Genomic DNA, 21,344 nt, shown 5'->3' on the forward strand with positions numbered 1-21,344 from the left:
CGTACTTGAGATGAAAGTATTTCAGCGATTTCAAAGTATTAATGGTTTTCGTCACGAGTAGTTATTAGTCTAATTAGCTCCTCATTTTTATATAATAGTAAATGTGACTGGATCTAATTATTGAAAAATTAAGACGATAAGTACTCATTCTTCCTCTTAATTGATCTTCACCTTATCCCACTGAACCTGGGCAGCACTCTTGATTTATATAACCAAAATCATTACGGTTAGTAATTTTATGTCTCAGTAGTCCTGAAGTTAGCTATATATTAATTTATCACCGAGTAATATTTATAAGACCAAAGGATATGAACACTCCATCCCCTTCAAAGGGAAGGAGTACAGTATACCATGGTGGAGACGACATACACTGGTAACTACTTCAAAGACAATTTATTTATTCTTGGATTTGGGTTGCCAAATGAGGTTTTTTTTTTTTTTTTGGGAAAAAATCAGTTAAAATATAAACCCTACTCCTACATGCTAGGAAAGCTAATTTCAAAATGAGAGGCAGCATCACAAAGACACAAAGTCATCCTACTCCTACATGCTAAACCAGATTTAAACCAGGCTGATGGAAAGCTAAGGTGGTAGAATGCAGTTGCCTCTGAAACTAATCACCCGACTTTCGAAAGTACCAGCAGCCAACACAACACAACACAACCCTCGAAATCATTACGTAGGAGTTAGGACTTCTTTACATTGACTATTCTAAATACAGTTGTTTACAAAAAGTTGGAAATTCTAATTTAAGAAGAAATGTTAGTAGATTAAAAGAAACCTGGCTAGTTTTGAGCCTAGGTGGATTATTTGGGGCCTATCGATTTCCTCACCCAACCTAGAGAAAGGATAAGAGGTATCTAAACTAGGTAAATTTACCAAGTTATCCTCACTGTTAACACTCAATCCTAAGCATGTTCTTCTAAAATCCAAACATATTCAGAGCTAAAACCTACTTAAATCATTTCCCTCAAAAACTAAAATAAAAATCTAACTTCATCAATCGATTCTAACGACATTGATCGATTTTAAGGAAATTTCATCATCAATTTTTTTAAAAAGTAGTCGATCTAAACATCGTCGATTGCAACCCATTATTCTTGATTATACTTGTGATTGATTTATACATTCAAAATTAAAAAAATATAAACAATCTTGGCTTCTGTGTTTGACCATAATCGGTTGACGTCCATGTCCATATGTACCGATTCCTATGATAATCGGTTTATGTTCATGACCACGTCAGCCGATTGTTCTGTATGTGTTTTCTGGTTGAAGAACATTTAACCAAAATCGGTTGATGTTCATTCCCATATCCCCGCTTCCGGTATGGAAGAAATACCAATTTTTTTGTATGTTTTTTATTTGCTAGAATCAGATTATGTAAAAGTCTACATAAAACGATTATGTATTTCATAAAAAGATCCATTCTGGTTAGCCCATTTTTTTGCAGTTAATACTCTGTGAGTACGAAATCATACTCGATTTCAGATCGAGTACAAATTTTATACTCTTAAAGGAAAATAGTTTTACACCCGAATTGAAAATGCGTAGTGATTTTACACCCAATTTGAAAACGAGTACGACTTCTCAAACGATCTGAAAATGAGTATGAAATCATACTCATTCTTAACCCTATAGTATATATGGTCGAATGAATTTTAGTTTCATTTGATGTTTAACAACACCTAATCGGTTTATGTTCATGTCCGTATAAACCGATTCTGGATAATCGGTTGATTTTCATGTCCATATAAAACGATTCTTGGTAAAAGCAAATTTCAAAAAATTTATGTATGTTTTTGAAGTTATAATCGGTTGATACCGATGCCAACATAAACGGATTCTAGGTTGGTGTTCTTATAATTTTTAAATTTTTTTCATGTTTTGATGATTCATTAACACAAATTAATTTCACATCTAACACGATAATCAGCTAAATTAACACTAATTAATCAGGGGTGAATTAATTATTCATCAACTAATAGTTGGATAAGAGATTTTTTTATTTAACTTCAAAATATCCCTTTTTGTCTTTTAGTCATAGGCCTCAAATAAAGTGTACAGGCCCATGTTAGAGCACTGATCGGTCGAACTCGCAAGCGTTGCTATCTCAAGCTTGGTTGTCAAGTTTAGTTGTCAAAAAATAAGTCTTGATTTCTAGTCTACTTATAGCTATGTCTCTTAGAATACAATGTGTAGGTATTTGAGATTTAAACTTCACGACGTTCATCGATTGAAGACGAAGAACTACTAAGGGGATCTTGTGGAGCTTCATCAACAAAAGGTATGTGGAGACTTGAACTCATCTATCACTATCAGAAGTCTATTTTTATTTTATCTGCTATTGAGACAAAAGTTGTGTAGCTATATAGACTTTACATTATACACATTTGATATTTCGAGCTGAGTTTAACTCGCTTATACATTTCTCGAAATATGTGTTGGTAAGCTTTCGCTTTAACCAACTTCATCTTTTATTCTTTTCGAAAGTCAAAAGATGATCATGTTAAAATCGCCTGGTAACATTTTACATGATTTGTGTGTGACAGTCATTTGATGTAGACTCGGAATGTTTCGTATTGATCATTTGAAAATTGCTTCAAAGCTAATAGTTTGTGTGAGACAGCTATTCCCGTCTTCTAAGAATGTTTCAATGATTGAAATTGGAGTTTAGAACAATTAACCATTGATTGGATATAGCACAGTATGCACACTTGTATGCTAACTGTTGCAAGTGAATTCCAAGTCCTGAATTTAGTATGTATACTCGTACGCGTACTGATTCAACAGTTGAAGTCCGGAACTATAGTATGCATACCGTATGCGCACTGATTTCAACTGAGTTCGGTCATGGACGACAGTATGCGTACCCGTTTGCATACTGGCAAACAAGACAAAATCTGAAAACTTAGGTATGCCTACCCGTTTGTTGATGGTGGATTTTCAACAAAGGTCAAAACCGTAAAATCATGATACTGCATGTTTCTGACACGGCTTCAGGGATCCATGTGACGATTCGTGTTTTACGAAGTATGATGCATATGTCGCTCGAAAGGCCTCTCCGGAGCGTTCGACACCGGGCATTGCATCATATCCTCTATGTAGAATAACGTAATTGGGCGGTTCTCCGTAAGATTGAGAGCTTAACGCCTTCAGGATGTCGGTGACCCTCACTGTTCCCTGACTACATAGAGAATTCACCTCTACATAGAAGAACGATTGGGCGGTTTTCCGTAATATTGAGAGAAATAACGCCTTCAGGAGGCCGGTGACATTCATTGTTCCCTGACTATGTAGAGTGTCCGTGTATAGACTTAGGCGGTCCTCCATAAATGAAATTTGAGAGGTAAAAACGTCTTCGGGACATTGGCAACACTCGCTGATTCACTGACTATACGCAAGAGATTAAATTCTACGTCATATTCACCACTGAATTCCTAAAAGATAATATATTTTATCTTATTGCTCTTATTCCATGGTCAAACTCACGACTGGTTCTATGGAATGGTAATAGATAAATGTATTACTCGGATTTCATGATCGAATCCACGGCTGATCTCATGAAATGGTAATAGATATTACTCCGATTCCATGGTCGAATCCACGGCTGATCTCATGAAATGGTAATATCACCACCTATCTTATTACTCCGATTTCATGGTTAAATCTACGATTCCATGAGATGATAATAAGATTATCATTTTATTATTCTGAATCCATGGTCAAATCCACAGCTAATTCTATGGACTGATAATAAATGACTGCTCACTTTATTGCTCAGTTTTATGAATCATTCTCCACCGAATTTCATAAATCAGTAATAAATACTCAACAGCCGGGTATCTGTACCACCACTGAGTAATACCCCCAAAAAATGGTGCAAGTGTACTCGACAGTGATGCACGACTGAGCACTCGGATGCACAAACGAGCATCCAAAAATACGGACAGATGAGGAATCCTACGCAAAACATGAGAAAACAACAAATAATAATAAAATAAAAAGAGGCGACCAGGGGGCCGGGCCCACCATGCCCTAGCCGTGGCAGGTCCCATGCCTCTTCCATTATTTTGCCCTATTTTGTTATTTTCATGAACTCATGAAAAACTCCTTCAATTTAGCAACTTTCCTTGTTTGTGCAAAACTCATGAATTCCCCATAACTTTATGGATTCATGAAAATATTATTATAAAATAGGGAAAGGTATGCGGGACCGGGCAACCTAACCGGCCAGCCATGCCCGAGCCTTATCCGGTCCCACACCTCACAATCCCTATCTTTTTATAATTATTATTCCTTAATCTCATGAAACTCCTCTGTCTCAACAAAACTCATGGATTCTCCATAACTTCACGGATTCATGAAAAATAATATTATAAAATAGAGAAAGGTGTGCGGACAGAGCAACATAGCCGACCGGCCATGCCTTAGCCATGGCCGGTCCCACACCTTACAATCCCTAGTCTTTTATAATTATTATTTTCCTCAATTCATGAAACTCCTTGGTTTGAGCAAAAATCATGATTTCGTCATAACTTCTCAAATTTTGCTCGAATCATGAAAAACCAAAAGCCAACATGGTCACACGACCGGCTAGCCTCCCACGGAAATTTTAAATGTTAAAATGCATTTATTTTAATATTTACAAAATATTGATCAATTGAGCATACATGCCCATTCTGAAAAAAATCAAGAATTTCAGTCAATATGAAACTCTTCTAAAAATTCACAATGTTGCTCGAACGCACATCAGAAAATACTGAAACTCTCAGTACGGAGACACGGACACCAGGGAAAAGCTTGCATGCCTTCATGACTGAACAGAGTCATCCTTAGGGATTGCACAAAGACGGTCCCACACGTTTTCATAATTCTGACCTAATTTGCTCAATTGCTCATATTGGGCCCAAACTCTCTCCAACCAACCTGGGGATTTCTCAAACGGACAACAAATGGTCTCGTGACCACCAAGAGCCGGTCCCATGATCTCTTGGTAGGTCCCCCATCCTTCATACCTAGGTTTTATCACCTAATGTTGAACCCAACAATATTACAGTAATGATGAAACCAACATTTAATCATCATTCTTTCACCAATCCTCAAACTGAGAACTGTGGTGAATGCTCATTCAAGCACTGGGCACCACACGGATGCCCATCATCCCATGTGGTCGGTCCTTATATCACTCATGACCTATTTTCAGCGACCCATCAACTATGATCTGAAATTAGGGTTTCGAATAAAATGTTCTACGAATCATTATTCTGAGCAAGATTCAAGAACTAATGAATTTATATTGATTCAGCAACCAACGTCTGAATTAATCATATAATATTTGGTAATCTAACAATATTTTAATATTTTATTGGGTCATGTCACCAATAAATATTTCGTTGAATTGAGCATACTTGCTCAATTTCTCAAATACTGATCCAGCTATCAATATTTAGTGAATTATCAGTAATTTTTCGAATTGACCATACTTGCTCGTTTGCACGATCAATTATCAACATTCAGTATTTTGTTGAGTTGAGCAATACTTGCTCAGTTGCTCATCAAATTCTCAATTTTCAGTAATTCGTCGAATCGAGCGATACTTGCTCTCGCTGGTCAGTAATCCATCACTGAATCTACAATACTGACACCATTTCAGAGAATTGCATGTTCGATCCATGAATCGCTGAGCATTCACCACTTATGCTCGATTCAAGAAAACCTAGACTCACTGTCTAATCAGTCAACAACTGATTAATCAATACACGTCTGTCACTCAGACTCCACGATTCGTGAGACATCAATCACGTCAAATTGAGGGATAACAACTAGGATTTTGGTATGGCGGCCTACAACACGTGGATTCATCCACAACGAGAAATGTGAGTAAGTCGTGTCAACGGTTGGAGGAGCTAGTTAGCAAAGTAGTGGGTAAATGATCAACCCAGTCTCCGCACGACCTGGAACTGGTTGTACCATGATCTCCCACTTTCCCACTCTTTCACTCAAGAAACCGTCACACTTAGAGGGATCAAGGTGTTCACAACTCTGACAATATAAATAAGTCTCTGAATCCATGATTGAGGGGAACTGACAACGAATGATCACCAGCTATCAGCAATTGTCTACACAAAATTTCTCGAGCAACTACTCTCAATAATTCATCAATCTATCATTACTCGAACTCATCAGTTCACCAAAAATTGCAGAAACCTTCAACACATCCACAATCCTTGAACATCACTGATCCCACACAATTCTCAGCTTCCCTCCTACAGATCAACCCATCTTCCTCTTTGCGACCAAATTGACTCTGGAACGACCATTGACTTTGTTTAGGCCGGAGTCCTACAGATTGATATCTCGAATCTAAGCACTCCCTTTGCAGTGCAGTTGTGTGACGTTAAGCAGTTTGCTCGGTTGAGGAGTCTTGACAACACGCTCGTCTCTTCACTTCCCTAAAAAACCAGCGACTCGTTTTTCCCCGTCTACACTGTTTGCATACCTGAGTGGGTTAAGGTCTAAAATCGGTTATTCATGAATAAATACACTTATATAATAAGGAATGCAATCTTTTCATCATTATATTTTGTTATACAATAGAAATATCACAGGTTTTGCGTTAAGATCAATCAATTAGAAAATCCAACCTTTGGTTGTTGATATAAATTGTTGACACTTGAACATTGGTCTTTGGTACCGTTCAAGTTATTTATCTTATTCAATCGGGCTCACAAATTCCTATTTGCTGATTGCAGATTGAATTGAGAAATTGAGATATAAACTCTTTGATATACTTTTATCTAGATTGATTCTAACTGTCTAGTTGATTCTCTTGAAAGTATATTGGAGTTTGTATATTCATATTTTCGATCGAAATGGTTGTTAGACCCCGGCTTTTTCAATTGGTATCAGAGCAGGCAAACACGTTTAAGACCTCATAAGTCTGTATTTGTGGCGATCTGAATATGGACAGAAGTGTTATCTCTATAAATGTACAACCAATCTTCGATGGCTCAAATTACTTATAGTGGAAAATTGTTATGCTTGCTTTTCTTCAAGCGCATGATTTTCAATCATGGGTTAATGTGGTTAATGGATAGAATCCTCCGGAAGTTACAAAAGGTGATGTAACAGTTCCAAAGGATATTGGTAAATATGATGCTGCCGAGATTCTTGCAGCAAAGCAAAATTCTGACGGATTAAATGCTATCATCTATGCCATTACCCCAGAGCTCCAGCATCATGTGACTACTTGCACAAAGTCTAAAGATGCTTGGGACATCTTAGAAACCGTATTTGAAGGGAATACATGTGAAAAGGAAGCTAGGCTTCAAAACCTAAATTCTGATTGGGAAAACCTTCTTATGGAAGATGAAGATTCATTTGATGAGTTTAATCACAAAGTGTCTGAAATTGTTGGTGCATCTTTTGCATTGGGTAAGACTATTTCTGAAAAGGACATTGTGATGAAAAATCTCAGATCATTGTCATCCAGATACGATTCTAAGAAGCATGCCATCGTTGAGGGAAATAACCTTGAAACTCTTTCCAGAAATACTCTGGTTGGGAAGTTAAAGATCTTTGATCATGAGCATACATCCAAATACGGAAAGGATGTTGCTTTCAAAACACAAAAGAACACTAAATTACTTGACAAAAGTAAAAGTGTTTGCATCTCTGAAGATGATTTTTCTGAGGCTGATTCATCAGATGAAGATCTTGACAAGTCGTACTCTTTGATCACAAGACATTTTAGGGATCTTCTTTTGAAGAGAAGTAAACGGTTCTTCAGAGATAAACCTAGGTCATCAGTTAAACCTCATAATCGTGTTCCTTCTAAAAACAAGGATATTGGTGAAACTAATGACGAGGATATGCCACATTGCTTCAAGTGTAAAGGTTTTGGTCGTTTTGCAAATTGGTGCCCAAATCGTAAAAAATACATTAGGAACAAAGGTCTAGCTGCAACTCTTGATGAAATGTCTGACAACTATGATTATAATGAAGACAAAAAGTCAAGTGTTGCACTTCTTTGTGAAAATATTGATTTTGATAATTGCAGCAATACATACATCACTCTTGATATTCTTTCAAAAGAAATCTCAACCGGTCTGGAATAAAAAATGGATCTATCTGTTTCTGCTGGAAACTCTTTTTTTGATTTTTAAGGTTCCACTATATGCCTAGATTCTTACGCATCTCGGGTGTATGAATCATAATCCATTTTGACATGCTCTTACTGTTCTATCAAAGGTCAAGAACTTTCAAAGTGTTTCAAGTACAAACACAAAGTAAGATACGTCAACAAACTTCAACGAAGAGCGAATCGATTAGCAAACAAGCTCAAACTTGTTCAAAAATCATCAGAGGTATGTAAACTCATCCCTTCTTCGAAGAAGTTAGTTTCCAAAGAAAAGACTAGACCACTAGAGAAAAAATTATGGTCTAAAAATTCTGTGAAACATGGTTCTATGAATTCCTTTGAAAAGGGTTACAGTGGACAGATTATTGTTCACCCCGGCACAACTTGATTGTGTTGGTTGGTGCATATTGTCTCATGTGCATGATCAAAAGAGACAAGATTGTGCACACCTCGGGCTTTAGGTAAAAGAGAATTGTTTTATTTTGTTTTTATCTTGTTAGTTTTGTTGTGCCTTGCAACACTAGTACAAACCTTTACATATGCCACGTTTTTTGGTTTACAGCCTAGCCACGTTTCAGGTTATTTGTGTGGCTAATTATCGTAGGTATAACTATAGCCACGTTTTGTGTTACTATGTAGCCATAATGAACCATTTGGTCATGGATTTAAACCTAAACCCATCAACTGTAGCTAAAGGGAAACATTTGGTCATGAGTTTCAATTTAAACCCATTATATGTAGCCATAAGAAGAGTCTTCGAGCTCCCCGCTTCCACAAGAAGAACTACTAGGTTTTTCACTAATCAATCGACCTAGATTATCTGTTTTCCAAGCCCTTGTCTAATGACCTCGGGCATACACTAGAAAAACAAATAAAAGAATCCTAAAGGAAGGGAGGTTCTAAGCAAACACAAAGCAGGCTGACTCCACCAAAGCAAACCTAAACATTTCTAGCAAACAAAAAGCATGATGGCTCCACTTAGATTGTTTCTAGACCAGCTTCTATTCTTTCGAAAAGGACTCGTTACAATCTGGGAAAACCTCTCTGGAATCAATCTGATTAAAATAAGTTGAATAGAGATGAGGGAAGCTGCGTGGAGCTTTGATACCCAAGGCCTCACCGGCGTTACAAGGCGGCGTATTTGACTCACAGAAACCATCATGAACTTCAAAGTATGCTCAAAAGAGTAACCAATATTTTTCGAACGACTTTCCTATTAATCTCGTTACCCTATAGGTCTCGTTCTAGTCAAAATTTTAGGCTTAGGTTCGCGTTTGGTTTATTTTTCCTAAGGCAGGCAAGAAGAGAACGGTGATGAAATCCGAACCCTTATCTTGTATGGCCAGTCCTTTCCCTTTACTAGGAAATTAAAGTAGTCATTTTCAATTCCTCAGCATATATGCAAAAAAAGGTATACAGTAAACCCGCTGACAGGGGATTCGCGGGTGTTTCGAAAAACTTACCTCCCGTTCCAGATGGGGGATGAACCAAAGAAGTCGACTTAGGCCACGACTCCTATGTCATGTACGAACCAGAGGGGTCGAGGCGATATCGTAATCGTCGTCCTTCTATGCAAACAATTTATTTTTAAACTACCTTTCTGTAGAGATTTTAAAAACAATAAAGTCCCAAAGTCCACAGTCCACAGTCCAAAATTATAGTGCAAAAGAAAAAAAAGTCTAAAAAAATAAAATAAATAAATAAAAACTCTAAAGAATAAAACAAATAAAATGTTTCTCTCTTTTTTTTTAATTAATTTTTCTTCTTTTTTTCTTTCGCTCCTTTCGCTTTGTTTTTACTCCAAATCTTTAAGTATTCACCAAAAGCTTTGGCAAATTTTTCCTTTGCCCCGAATTCCAAAATCTGTAAGGAAAAGACAAAAACCCAAAAACCTAAAGAAGAACAAATAAAAACCTAAAAAAAAAATCTAAAAACTCTAGCCTAAAGACAAGTCCGCGTCGGCGGCGCCAAAAATTGATGAGATTTTCGATTGTCGCTGTTGTAAATAAGGATTCGAACTCTAAGACTTGTGAAGATTAAATTTGAAAGTTTAATGAAAATAATAAAAAAGAGAGTTACTGGGACTAGGATTCCACCGCATTCATATCATAAGGCTCAATTATTTATTCTCAACAATTATCGCTCAATAAATAAAATAACATCGACTCTTATTTTACCAAAGTATATTCTTAAAATATTAGTTATAAATCGTAAGCATGGAACATCAAACATCTAAGCAAGCATGACCCATCATATAAAATGATAACTAATTAATCAAAATCATAATTCTATTTTAATTAGTGCAAAAGTCATATAGAGAATAAAATAATTTTACCCATGTATGAAATTAGACTTCCCCCGTCGTCCCAGTGTTGGTGTTTAGCTACTCATGATGTAGACACTCTCAAAATATTTTTTATATAGCTCAAATGGTGTTTACAATGAAGAAAAGGAGAATAATAACATAAATCAGGAATTTGCAACGCCTAACAGGCGTTACAAACTCACCGTTACAATTTGCAAAGCAGCTGTTATACAAACTATATTAGGAAACCGTCGTAGAAAAACTGTCATTAAGCCTTGAAACTGTGACAGTTGTAAAACGGCAGACACGTAGCGTCGTCTGTGTTCTTCGTCTTTTACCTCTCTGCAGCAGCAGAGAAGTTTCTGCAACTTCTCCTCTTCAGCTCTGTAGCCTCTCCCAACTCTGGATCGAAATCAAGTTAGAAAATTCCGCAGTGAATAATCAACTTTCCCGCCATATTTCATGTTTGAACGATGAAGAAGGGTGTGCCCCTAACCAAACCAGGGGTGCGAATAACGGGTGGCGTCCTGGGGTTCAAATAGTGAAGAAGTTGCCCCTTAGTAAGTAGGTTTCCCTTATCCAAACTGAGAGTCCGTTTAGTAGTTGTCATCTGGGGGTGCTCCGAGTAATTTTTCGAGCCGATTTTTCCAACAATATTTATTTCCAAAAAATACACAAAAAATCATAATAAGTACAAAATCGAGTACTCACAATACGGAACATTGAGGACAAATCAGATACATAAATGCGTTTATCACCAGCACATAGAATTCAATCAATGTTGTGATAACTCACAAAACTCATGAACCTGACTAATTTACAAAGTTAGGGTTTTTGTGCCCTGCGCAGTATATTAGACCCCGTCGGTCGATACTATGCTTAAACAACTAAGCAATTAATCCGCTGTGGATTAGTAGGAGCAGGGTCCTACCCAAAATCAGAATACAAAGAATAATGGAGCCGCGGGGTAGGAGCAGCAATAAAAGGGAGCGTGGCCACGCCATAGGCTAGCCAGCGCCGCTTGGCCACGCCCCATGCTACTCAACCAACCCTTATTATTTTATCGACCAATCAGGTCGCATTAAACCTGCCACGCGCACCAAAAAGGTAGCCGCACCCGTGCTTGGCCGGCCCCCTACTTTCATTAACCAATCAGGTTGCTCTAAACCTGCCACAGCCTTAAAAGAGGTGGAAATTGTTTCATGAGGTCGCCATACTAAGTTGACTTTCCAAAACCGTGCCAACATGCTAACGACATGCCAAACATGCCAAAACAAGCATGTCAGGCGCACATGCCAAACGCGCCACTTACCGTGACAGCATGTCAAAACTTTCCAACCCACCCTCCGCGCGTGACCAGCTTCACAACGGACTTCAATTTGTCTAGCCTAGACCCTAGGCGCGGACATGCTCTAGTGGCGGTGGAAGAAACCCTAATTTCTAATCGTGGCACAAAACTATGACACCTCTGGCCCGCAACATGCCATATATGCTAATTAGGGTTTCGACATGCCAAACCCTAAATTAGGCAAAGTTGATCCAAACAATGTTCCACAGAACATGGGGATTAATGTGGCTATTGAAACTGATGTTGCCACACCACGTTTGAGTCTAACACCAACGTGCCAAAATTTCAGTGACCATGGATACGCCAGGCGCCACTTGCACCATCGTGCCGCTGGCATGCACAAACTATGCCAGCCATGCCGCAATGCCGCTGGCATGCATTAAAGGCGACATTGTGCCACTATCAGGCGCCAACGGAAGGTAGCCATAATCAACGGATACCCTTCCTCATGAGATGCAATCTCAGCCATCCAAGTTTTCCACCTAACTGACATACTTGTGGCAACTTTTAGGCGACCAGCCACCTAAGTCTAGTGGTCATGGCTAGGCTAGGCACCACTTGCACCATCGTGTCGCTGGCATACACAAACTATGACAACCATTCCACCGTGCCACCGGCATGCACGAACTATGCCATCCATGCCGCAATGCCGCTGGCATGCACTAAAGGCACTATTGTGCCGCTATCAGACGCCAACAGAAGATAGCCATTATCAACGGCTACCCTTCCTCATGAGATGCAATCTCGGCCATCCAAGTTCGCCACCAAGCTGGCAGACTTGTGGCAAGTTTTGGGAGATCAGACGCCTAAATCTAGTGGTCATGGCTACGCCAGGCGCCACTTGCACCACCGTTCCACTAGCATGCACGAGCCATGCCCGCCATGCTGCACTGCCGCTAGCATACACCAAACGCCACTGTTCCATTATCAGGCGTCAACACAAGGTAGCCATAATCAACGGCTACCCTTCATCGTGAGATGTGATCTCAGCCATCGAAGTTTGCCACCGAACTAACAAACTTGTGGCAAGTTTTAGGCGACCAGCCAAGACGAGCCTAATAGCATCACATTTTATTTTCCTACGGCAAGCCTCTTGATTTTAACTTGCCACACGTAGCGAAGTGCTACATGTTTTTCACGGAAATACTCGAGACATCAAACATGTCACAAACTGGGGGATACTCATCAGGGTATTGGTCTGGCGGTTTACAACATGCGGCGTGCAATATGCATGTTACAAGAAAGTGTCATAAGTGGGGCGGTTAGTAATGGCAAGAAGTAATGGTGTAAACGGATCCTTCATTATGGAAGCATAATTCCTGACGTTACACGTTACTCCACTCTTCCACCAGTCAATCGTTTTCCACTTCCTACGAGGCTAGAGTACGTTTTATTACGACTTGTATAAATAGGTTTCACCTATTTTCCACCAGAGAACAAGTTTCGGTCGGAGAACATCATAGTATCCAGAAATCACCTGGTAGCTTTCCGTTCTGCTATCCAGTTCTACTTTCTGATACAAGTCATACACAACCACACCTTCAGGATCAATGATTCTGGCCTCAACACTTTCTTCGCTTCCCTCCCTAAGACCAACTCTTCTCCTTCACTTTGTGACCGAAGCAAGCCTGGAACGGCCATTTCTTGATCTAGGCCAGGATTGTACATATTGATCTCTCGAATCAAAAGTACTCCCGTGCAGTTCATTGTTTAGGGTTTAGACTCGTTTCTCATCCACACACACGAATTTACCAAAACCAGCAGAAACCGTTTTCACCCTCAAACACCTGGATTCTAGAAATGGAATCAAGTCTGTTTGGAACTTCCAAATTCCAATTAGAAGAAATAGAAGACCCGTTACTTACATCACCAATAAATTTACCTTTGATCGAACTTTATTGTATATATTAGGAATTCTGATTTTATATCTTTGTCGAACAACCAACAGTCTTCCCAGAATCTGACTTAGCTCCTATATATTAGGGTTGAAATTAGATAGTTTTATATCCAAAATTAACGGTGGATGTAAAACTATGTAATTTCAACCCTTCTGTTATATACAAAAAATTTGTTCGCGGCCCGTGTCTCCTATATGCTTCTAGTATCTCTTTCATATATGCTTGTTGGCAGTTTGTTGGTGGAAATTAACAAACTCTTGAAATAGTGCCTTAGCTAGTCAAGAACTTAAAGTAAGCACAGATTTTGAGGAACAGTTGTTTTTATTTAAAAAGTTTCGCCCTCCTAGTCCGCTGTAGCTAGAAACGGTAGCGATGTTCGTTGGCGCTGAACAGCTAGCTTCTAGCAGGTAATCGCATGCATCTGCAATTGCACACTCCGATCCGAACACCAACACACCTAGACCTAGTAGTCTGTCTGTTGTCCCTTCCTGTAAACCCTACTTAGTAGAATATTTCAATTTTCACCAAAGGTAAATTTATCATTTTTCTTTTCTCTCTCACTTGCCCTACCAATCGACTGCCAAACCCTATCATACATTCTGAACCCGCTGTTCTTTACCTCAAACTCTGTTCTATTTTATTTTTCTTTCATGGCTGTTCCCTACCTGATCGCCCATATAAGAACAGCTAGCTATACATATGAAAAGTCAACCTCAATACTGAATTTATAAACTCTTTGATTTCAAACATTTCTAATTTTATCATCAAACAACAAGTACCCACCACCTATTATTAATAAGGTATTCATCAATGTTTGCTACTCTACCGATCCATCAAAACATTTCCGTTCTCTTCCACCTCTTCCACATTCCAACCATTTATTAAAGTTAAACAGTTATGTCAGAGATGTTTTTATCAATAATTAATTAATTTCTCATTCACAGATATTGTAAACTCATCATCTTCTTCCACGCTTCTCTATATAATCTCTTGAAAGTGTTGTGTTTAAAAATACGAATTTTCTTTTACTTTCATTCTCTTCTTCTCTCAAGTCTCAATGATGTCTTCTATCTCTTCGACTATGAGTTTTGTGAATGAGCAAATTTGCTATATCCCCTGTAACTTCTGCAACATCATTCTTGCGGTATATATGAATATGTCTAGTATTCACTTTTTTGCTTATATCAACTCGTCTCTCTTTATACATATATATTCGTATGTGTTCTTTTATAATCGCAATTAGATCCAGATTTTCTGATCACGCTTCTTTTTCTTTACTTTTTTCCGATCTTCTGATTTACAAAATCTTGTATCACATAACCTTTTTCTTTTTTTTTAAAATATTAATTGGGGTTTTCTTGTATATATTATTACATTTATGTTAACACAGACAGTCAAGTCTCTATCCTTACTTGGTGTTATAGTTTTCCTTTAAATTGTTGCCAAAGTAACAAAAGTCATTCATTCATTGATCAGTACCCTTTTATCCAGTAGCAGTGCATTTTCTGAGGTTATTAGGGTTAACTTTTACAGATAGGGAAAGGGGAAAGAAGACTGCCCTTTAATTTTGCGTGTAGTTTACCTTTCAAAACAAAATTTAAAGAAACATGTCTCGTTTTAACATTTATTATATCCATAGATTTCTTCCTTTCTGAAAATCATCATCTTATTTTTGTTATTCTTCACTTTAAACACATATGTTACCTTCTTTCCTTTCCTTAAACTTACCAACTTCAAAAAAAAAAAAATTGACAAGAAAACCATACCATTCATAATTTGGACCTAACTATTTGATTTTTTTTTCTTCTTGTTGTTGATTTTTTCTCTTGTTTGCACAGGTGAGTGTTCCATGCAGTAGTTTGTTCGAAACGGTGACCGTCAGATGTGGGCATTGCGCAAATTTGTGGTCTGTAAACATGGGAGCTGTTTTACAGTCACTATCGCTACAAGATCTGCAGGTGAAAAACAACTTAATTTATTTGTTTTCTCATTTGAGGGCGATCTATCATCAGCTGAAATTTAGGGTTCTTCTTAGTTTTCATTACACCTCATGATTCGCTTGAGAAAGAAACAATTTATTGTGTTTTTCGAAGCAATTTTTTTTCATTTAATGATTTTAATATACATGTTCTGAAAACTGTACAAATCTCTAGCTGCCGCCATAAGACCCCTAGTTCACTGTACTAATTAGCAGTGTTTTAATAGTTTGCTGTTTCTTTTGATTGAGTTTGATTTGATGGACGCATAAAGTTAGCTATTAGCTTGAACTATTATATTGATGTGATTTTCTTTGGATCTTCTTCCTTGTTTACTATATATTCAGAGGTTGTATTCTTTCAATACTTTGACTCAAAATAAAACCCTAAAAAGAATTATTGCTTTTCATCTAGAGAGAGATTGATTGATCTGTAGTTCTAACTGATTTAGTCACTTCAGTCAATTCTCTTTCTCAAATGGGATAGGGACTGGTGTTTAGAACTGTTTACTCTCTCTCTCTCTGAAGTCTTACACGAGATGCCCTAGTTCTTCATGCATTTGCATTTCTTTTAGATCTTGTGATGAATGAATTCTTTGTTTAATAATTTCACAGACACCTAACAATGGTGATCATTTTCAGAGGATTGATTTTCCATCCTCTTCAAAACATAACCAGGATATTCAAGTAATGCAAGTAACTACTGCTGCTAAAACTGAAAAACGGATTGTTAATCAGCGTAAGTTGTTCTCTTTATTCGCTATATATATATCTGTACGTGATTCTACATTGTTTGGACAAATCCAATAGCGTTACATTAAATTTGGGTACTTCATTGTTTTCCACATTGGTGGACTTCTGTCTCTTCTTTTTGCACAGCTCCTGAGAAGAAACACAGGGTTCCATCAGCATATAATCAGTTCATAAAGTAAGTATTGTAACTTTACCATTTCTATTAGTTTGTGATTAGTCTGTTCAATACTAATTTACCTAAGCAATCTAAGTAATGATATATACTAACCCCTTCAGTTGTTGCCATCCATTTCCTCTTGTTTCTTTTAGGGAGGAAATACAAAGGATTAAGGCCAATAATCCAGATATCAACCACAGAAAAGCATTCAGTACTGCAGCCAAAAACGTGAGTAAATTTTTTTTTGACAAGTAAAGGAGGAAACACAGTAGAACCAATGGATCAATTATTTTGCTTGATTATGCATTTGAAACTCAACTTTTTTGCTGATGATTTTGTAATATACATTGTTTATTTGGTAGTGGGCACATTTTCCCCATGCTCATTACGGGTTGAAGTTGGAGAGCAAGAATAATCAAGCTAAGCTCCGTGAAGAGGTACATATATAAAATGTCTTTACTCAGATCGCTTATCACTTATCATCATTTCATAAAAGCATCTCTAGTTCTAAAAAAATAGTGTACACTAGTATGTATAAACAGAATTCATGTACTACATATGAATGCGTAATGAGCATGCACCATTAAGTGATATAGATATGCATATATAGATGTGAAATATGATGTTTATAAGTGCATGCTTATAATGGTATTATGCATGAACTCTAGTGCGAGAGAACACAGAATCATGCTAATATCCCCATGTGCATGCTTTGATTTGGTTAGTTATATATACTAAGCGATTTTCGAATAGGTTAATCCAAGTGACACAAGATCCTCCTATTCGGACTGGTTTGGAAGACATTTTTACTTCTCTTTTTTGTACTTGAACCACAGAGCTGCAAAATGTTCGCTGCATACAAGTCATGTACTATTCTTGGCAAGAACTAAATGCGTATATATATACATAACATGTTCGCGATAATTAATAGGTGATGGGTCGTACCGTTTATTATATAATGGAGCTTAATTACCTAGCTAATCTTTTTTCTACACATGTTAGTTGCAAGTTGTAACACTATTGATGAACTTATTATTGTCTGCAGGGATCTGATTTTCTAATGAAAAGGGCCAGATTACCAAATGAATGGTGATCAGAGCCAGATTACCAAGGGATCATCTGATTAGCGTACTTGAGATGAAAGTATTTCAGCGATTTCAAAGTATTAATGGTTTTCGTCACGAGTAGTTATTAGTCTAATTAGCTCCTCATTTTTATATAATAGTAAATGTGACTGGATCTAATTATTGAAAAATATTAAGACGATAAGTACTCATTCTTCCTCTTAATTGATCTTCACCTTATCCCACTGAACCTGGGCAGCACTCTTGATTTATATAACCAAAATCATTACGGTTAGTAATTTTATGTCTCAGTAGTCCTGAAGTTAGCTATATATTAATTTATCACCGAGTAATATTTATAAGACCAAAGGATATGAACACTCCATCCCCTTCAAAGGGAAGGAGTACAGTATACCATGGTGGAGACGACATACACTGGTAACTACTTCAAAGACAATTTATTTATTTTGGATTTGGGTTGCCAAATGAGGTTTTTTTTTTTTTTTTGGGAAAAAATCAGTTAAAATATAAACCCTACTCCTACATGCTAGGAAAGCTAATTTCAAAATGAGAGGAAGCCACAAAGACACAAAGTCATCCTACTCCTACATGCTAAACCAGATTTAAACCAGGCTGATGGAAAGCTAAGGTGGTAGAATGCAGTTGCCTCTGAAACTAATCACCCGACTTTCGAAAGTACCAGCAGCCAACACAACACAACACAACCCTCGAAATCATTACGTAGGAGTTAGGACTTCTTTACATTGACTATTCTAAATACAGTTGTTTACAAAAAGTTGGAAATTCTAATTTAAGAAGAAATGTTAGTAGATTAAAAGAAACCTGGCTAGTTTTGAGCCTAGGTGGATTATTTGGGGCCTATCGATTTCCTCACCCAACCTAGAGAAAAGGATAAGAGGTATCTAAACTAGGTAAATTTACCAAGTTATCCTCACTGTTAACACTCAATCCTAAGCATGTTCTTCTAAAATCCAAACATATTCAGAGCTAAAACCTACTTAAATCATTTCCCTCAAAAACTAAAATAAAAATCTAACTTCATCAATCGATTCTAACGACATTGATCGATTTTAAGGAAATTTCATCATCAATTTTTTTAAAAAGTAGTCGATCTAAACATCGTCGATTGCAACCCATTATTCTTGATTATACTTGTGATTGATTTATACATTCAAAATTAAAAAAATATAAACAATCTTGGCTGTGTTTGACCATAATCGGTTGACGTCCATGTCCGATGTACCGATTCCTATGATAATCGGTTTATGTTCATGACCACGTCAGCCGATTGTTCTGTATGTGTTTTCTGGTTGAAGAACATTTAACCAAAATCGGTTGATGTTCATTCCCATATCCCCGCTTCCGGTATGGAAGAAATACCAATTTTTTTGTATGTTTTTTTATTTGCTAGAATCAGATTATGTAAAAGTCTACATAAAACGATTATGTATTTCATAAAAAGATCCATTCTGGTTAGCCCATTTTTTTGCAGTTAATACTCTGTGAGTACGAAATCATACTCGATTTCAGATCGAGTACAAATTTTATACTCTTAAAGGAAAATAGTTTTACACCCGAATTGAAAATGCGTAGTGATTTTACACCCAATTTGAAAACGAGTACGACTTCTCAAACGATCTGAAAATGAGTATGAAATCATACTCATTCTTAACCCTATAGTATATATGGTCGAATGAATTTTAGTTTCATTTGATGTTTAACAACACCTAATCGGTTTATGTTCATGTCCGTATAAACCGATTCTGGATAATCGGTTGATTTTCATGTCCATATAAAACGATTCTTGGTAAAAGCAAATTTCAAAAAATTTATGTATGTTTTTGAAGTTATAATCGGTTGATACCGATGCCAACATAAACGGATTCTAGGTTGGTGTTCTTATAATTTTTAAATTTTTTTCATGTTTTGATGATTCATTAACACAAATTAATTTCACATCTAACACGATAATCAGCTAAATTAACACTAATTAATCAGGGGTGAATTAATTATTCATAACTAAATAGTTGGATAAGAGATTTTTTTATTTAACTTCAAAATATCCCTTTTTGTCTTTTAGTCATAGGCCTCAAATAAAGTGTACAGGCCCATGTTAGAGCACTGATCGGTCGAACTCGCAAGCGTTGCTATCTCAAGCTTGGTTGTCAAGTTTAGTTGTCAAAAAATATAAGTCTTGATTTCTAGTCACTTATAGCTATGTCTCTTAGAATACAATGTGTAGGTATTTGAGATTTAAACTTCACGACGTTCATCGATTGAAGACGAAGAACTACTAAGGGGATCTTGTGGAGCTTCATCAACAAAAGGTATGTGGAGACTTGAACTCATCTATCACTATCAGAAGTCTATTTTTATTTTATCTGCTATTGAGACAAAAGTTGTGTAGCTATATAGACTTTACATTATACACATTTGATATTTCGAGCTGAGTTTAACTCGCTTATACATTTCTCGAAATATGTGTTGGTAAGCTTTCGCTTTAACCAACTTCATCTTTTATTCTTTTCGAAAGTCAAAAGATGATCATGTTAAAATCGCCTGGTAACATTTTACATGATTTGTGTGTGACAGTCATTTGATGTAGACTCGGAATGTTTCATATTGATCATTTGAAAATTGCTTCAAAGCTAATAGTTTGTGTGAGACAGCTATTCCCATCTTCTAAGAATGTTTCAATGATTGAAATTGGAGTTTAGAACAATTAACCATTGATTGGATATAGCACAGTATGCACACTTGTATGCTTACTGTTGCAAGTGAATTCCAAGTCCTGAATTTAGTATGTATACTCGTACGCGTACTGATTCAACAGTTGAAGTCCAGGAACTATAGTATGCATACCGTATGCGCACTGATTTCAACTGAGTTCGGTCATGGACGACAGTATGCGTACCCGTTTGCATACTGGCAAACAAGACAAAATATGAAAACTTAGGTATGCCTACCCGTTTGTTGATGGTGGATTTTCAACAAAGGTCAAAACCGTAAAATCATGATACTGCATGTTTCTGACACGGCTTCAGGGATCCATGTGACGATTCGTGTTTTACGAAGTATGATGCATATGTCGCTCGAAAGGCCTCTCCGGAGCGTTCGACACCGGGCATTGCATCATAGCCTCTATGTAGAATAACGTACTTGGGCGGTTCTCCGTAAGATTGAGAGCTTAACGCCTTCAGGATGTCGGTGACCCTCACTGTTCCCTGATTACATAGATGAATTCACCTCTACATAGAAGAACGATTGGGCGGTTTTCCGTAATATTGAGAGAAATAACGCCTTCAGGAGGCCGGTGACATTCATTGTTCCCTGACTATGTAGAGTGTCCGTGTATAGACTTAGGCGGTCCTCCATAAATGAAATTTTGAGAGGTAAAAACGTCTTCGGGACATTGGCAACACTCGCTGATTCACTGACTATACGCAAGAGATTAAATTCTACGTCATATTCACCACTGAATTCCTAGAAGATAATCTATTTTATCTTATTGCTCCTATTCCATGGTCAAACTCACGACTGGTTCTATGGAATGGTAATAGATAAATGTATTACTCGGATTTCATGATCGAATCCACGGCTGATCTCATGAAATGGTAATAGATATTACTCCGATTCCATGGTCGAATCCACGGCTGATCTCATGAAATGGTAATATCACC

General features: G+C 37.2%; 1 protein-coding gene across 6 annotated transcripts; it reads left to right on the forward strand.

The window, feature by feature from the left end:
* The first annotated feature begins 14,343 nt into the window (after window positions 1-14,343).
* On the forward strand, window positions 14,344-17,915 carry LOC113353087 (axial regulator YABBY 5-like). 6 transcript variants are annotated; one of them, XM_026596801.1, is made up of 8 exons: window positions 14,344-14,838; window positions 15,533-15,652; window positions 16,348-16,408; window positions 16,549-16,597; window positions 16,699-16,807; window positions 16,942-17,016; window positions 17,416-17,510; window positions 17,625-17,915. In XM_026596801.1, exons 1-7 carry the CDS (start codon window positions 14,752-14,754, stop codon window positions 17,467-17,469), a joined length of 555 nt encoding a protein of 184 aa, XP_026452586.1. In that variant the 5' UTR covers window positions 14,344-14,751; the 3' UTR covers window positions 17,470-17,510; window positions 17,625-17,915. The 6 variants fall into 6 exon arrangements, with proteins under 6 accessions (XP_026452586.1, XP_026452584.1, XP_026452583.1 ...); XM_026596799.1 differs by having other exon boundaries at window positions 14,348-14,838; window positions 16,312-16,408; XM_026596797.1 differs by having other exon boundaries at window positions 14,349-14,838; window positions 16,285-16,408.
* The last annotated feature ends 3,429 nt before the right edge of the window (window positions 17,916-21,344 follow it).

The sequence above is a fragment of the Papaver somniferum genome, chromosome 2 (assembly GCF_003573695.1).
Source record: "Papaver somniferum cultivar HN1 chromosome 2, ASM357369v1, whole genome shotgun sequence".
Classification (NCBI taxonomy): domain Eukaryota; kingdom Viridiplantae; phylum Streptophyta; class Magnoliopsida; order Ranunculales; family Papaveraceae; genus Papaver; species Papaver somniferum.

Excerpts from the sequence above, each read along its gene's own strand:
- LOC113353087 (XM_026596797.1), top strand. The coding sequence starts at position 14,752 with ATGATGTCTTCTATCTCTTCGACTATGAGTTTTGTGAATGAGCAAATT. Across the intron at positions 16,808-16,941 it reads TCAGTACTGCAGCCAAAAAC|TGGGCACATTTTCCCCATGC; the intron begins GTGAGTAAATTT and ends TTTATTTGGTAG. Across the intron at positions 17,017-17,415 it reads AAGCTAAGCTCCGTGAAGAG|AGCTGCAAAATGTTCGCTGC; the intron begins GTACATATATAA and ends CTTGAACCACAG.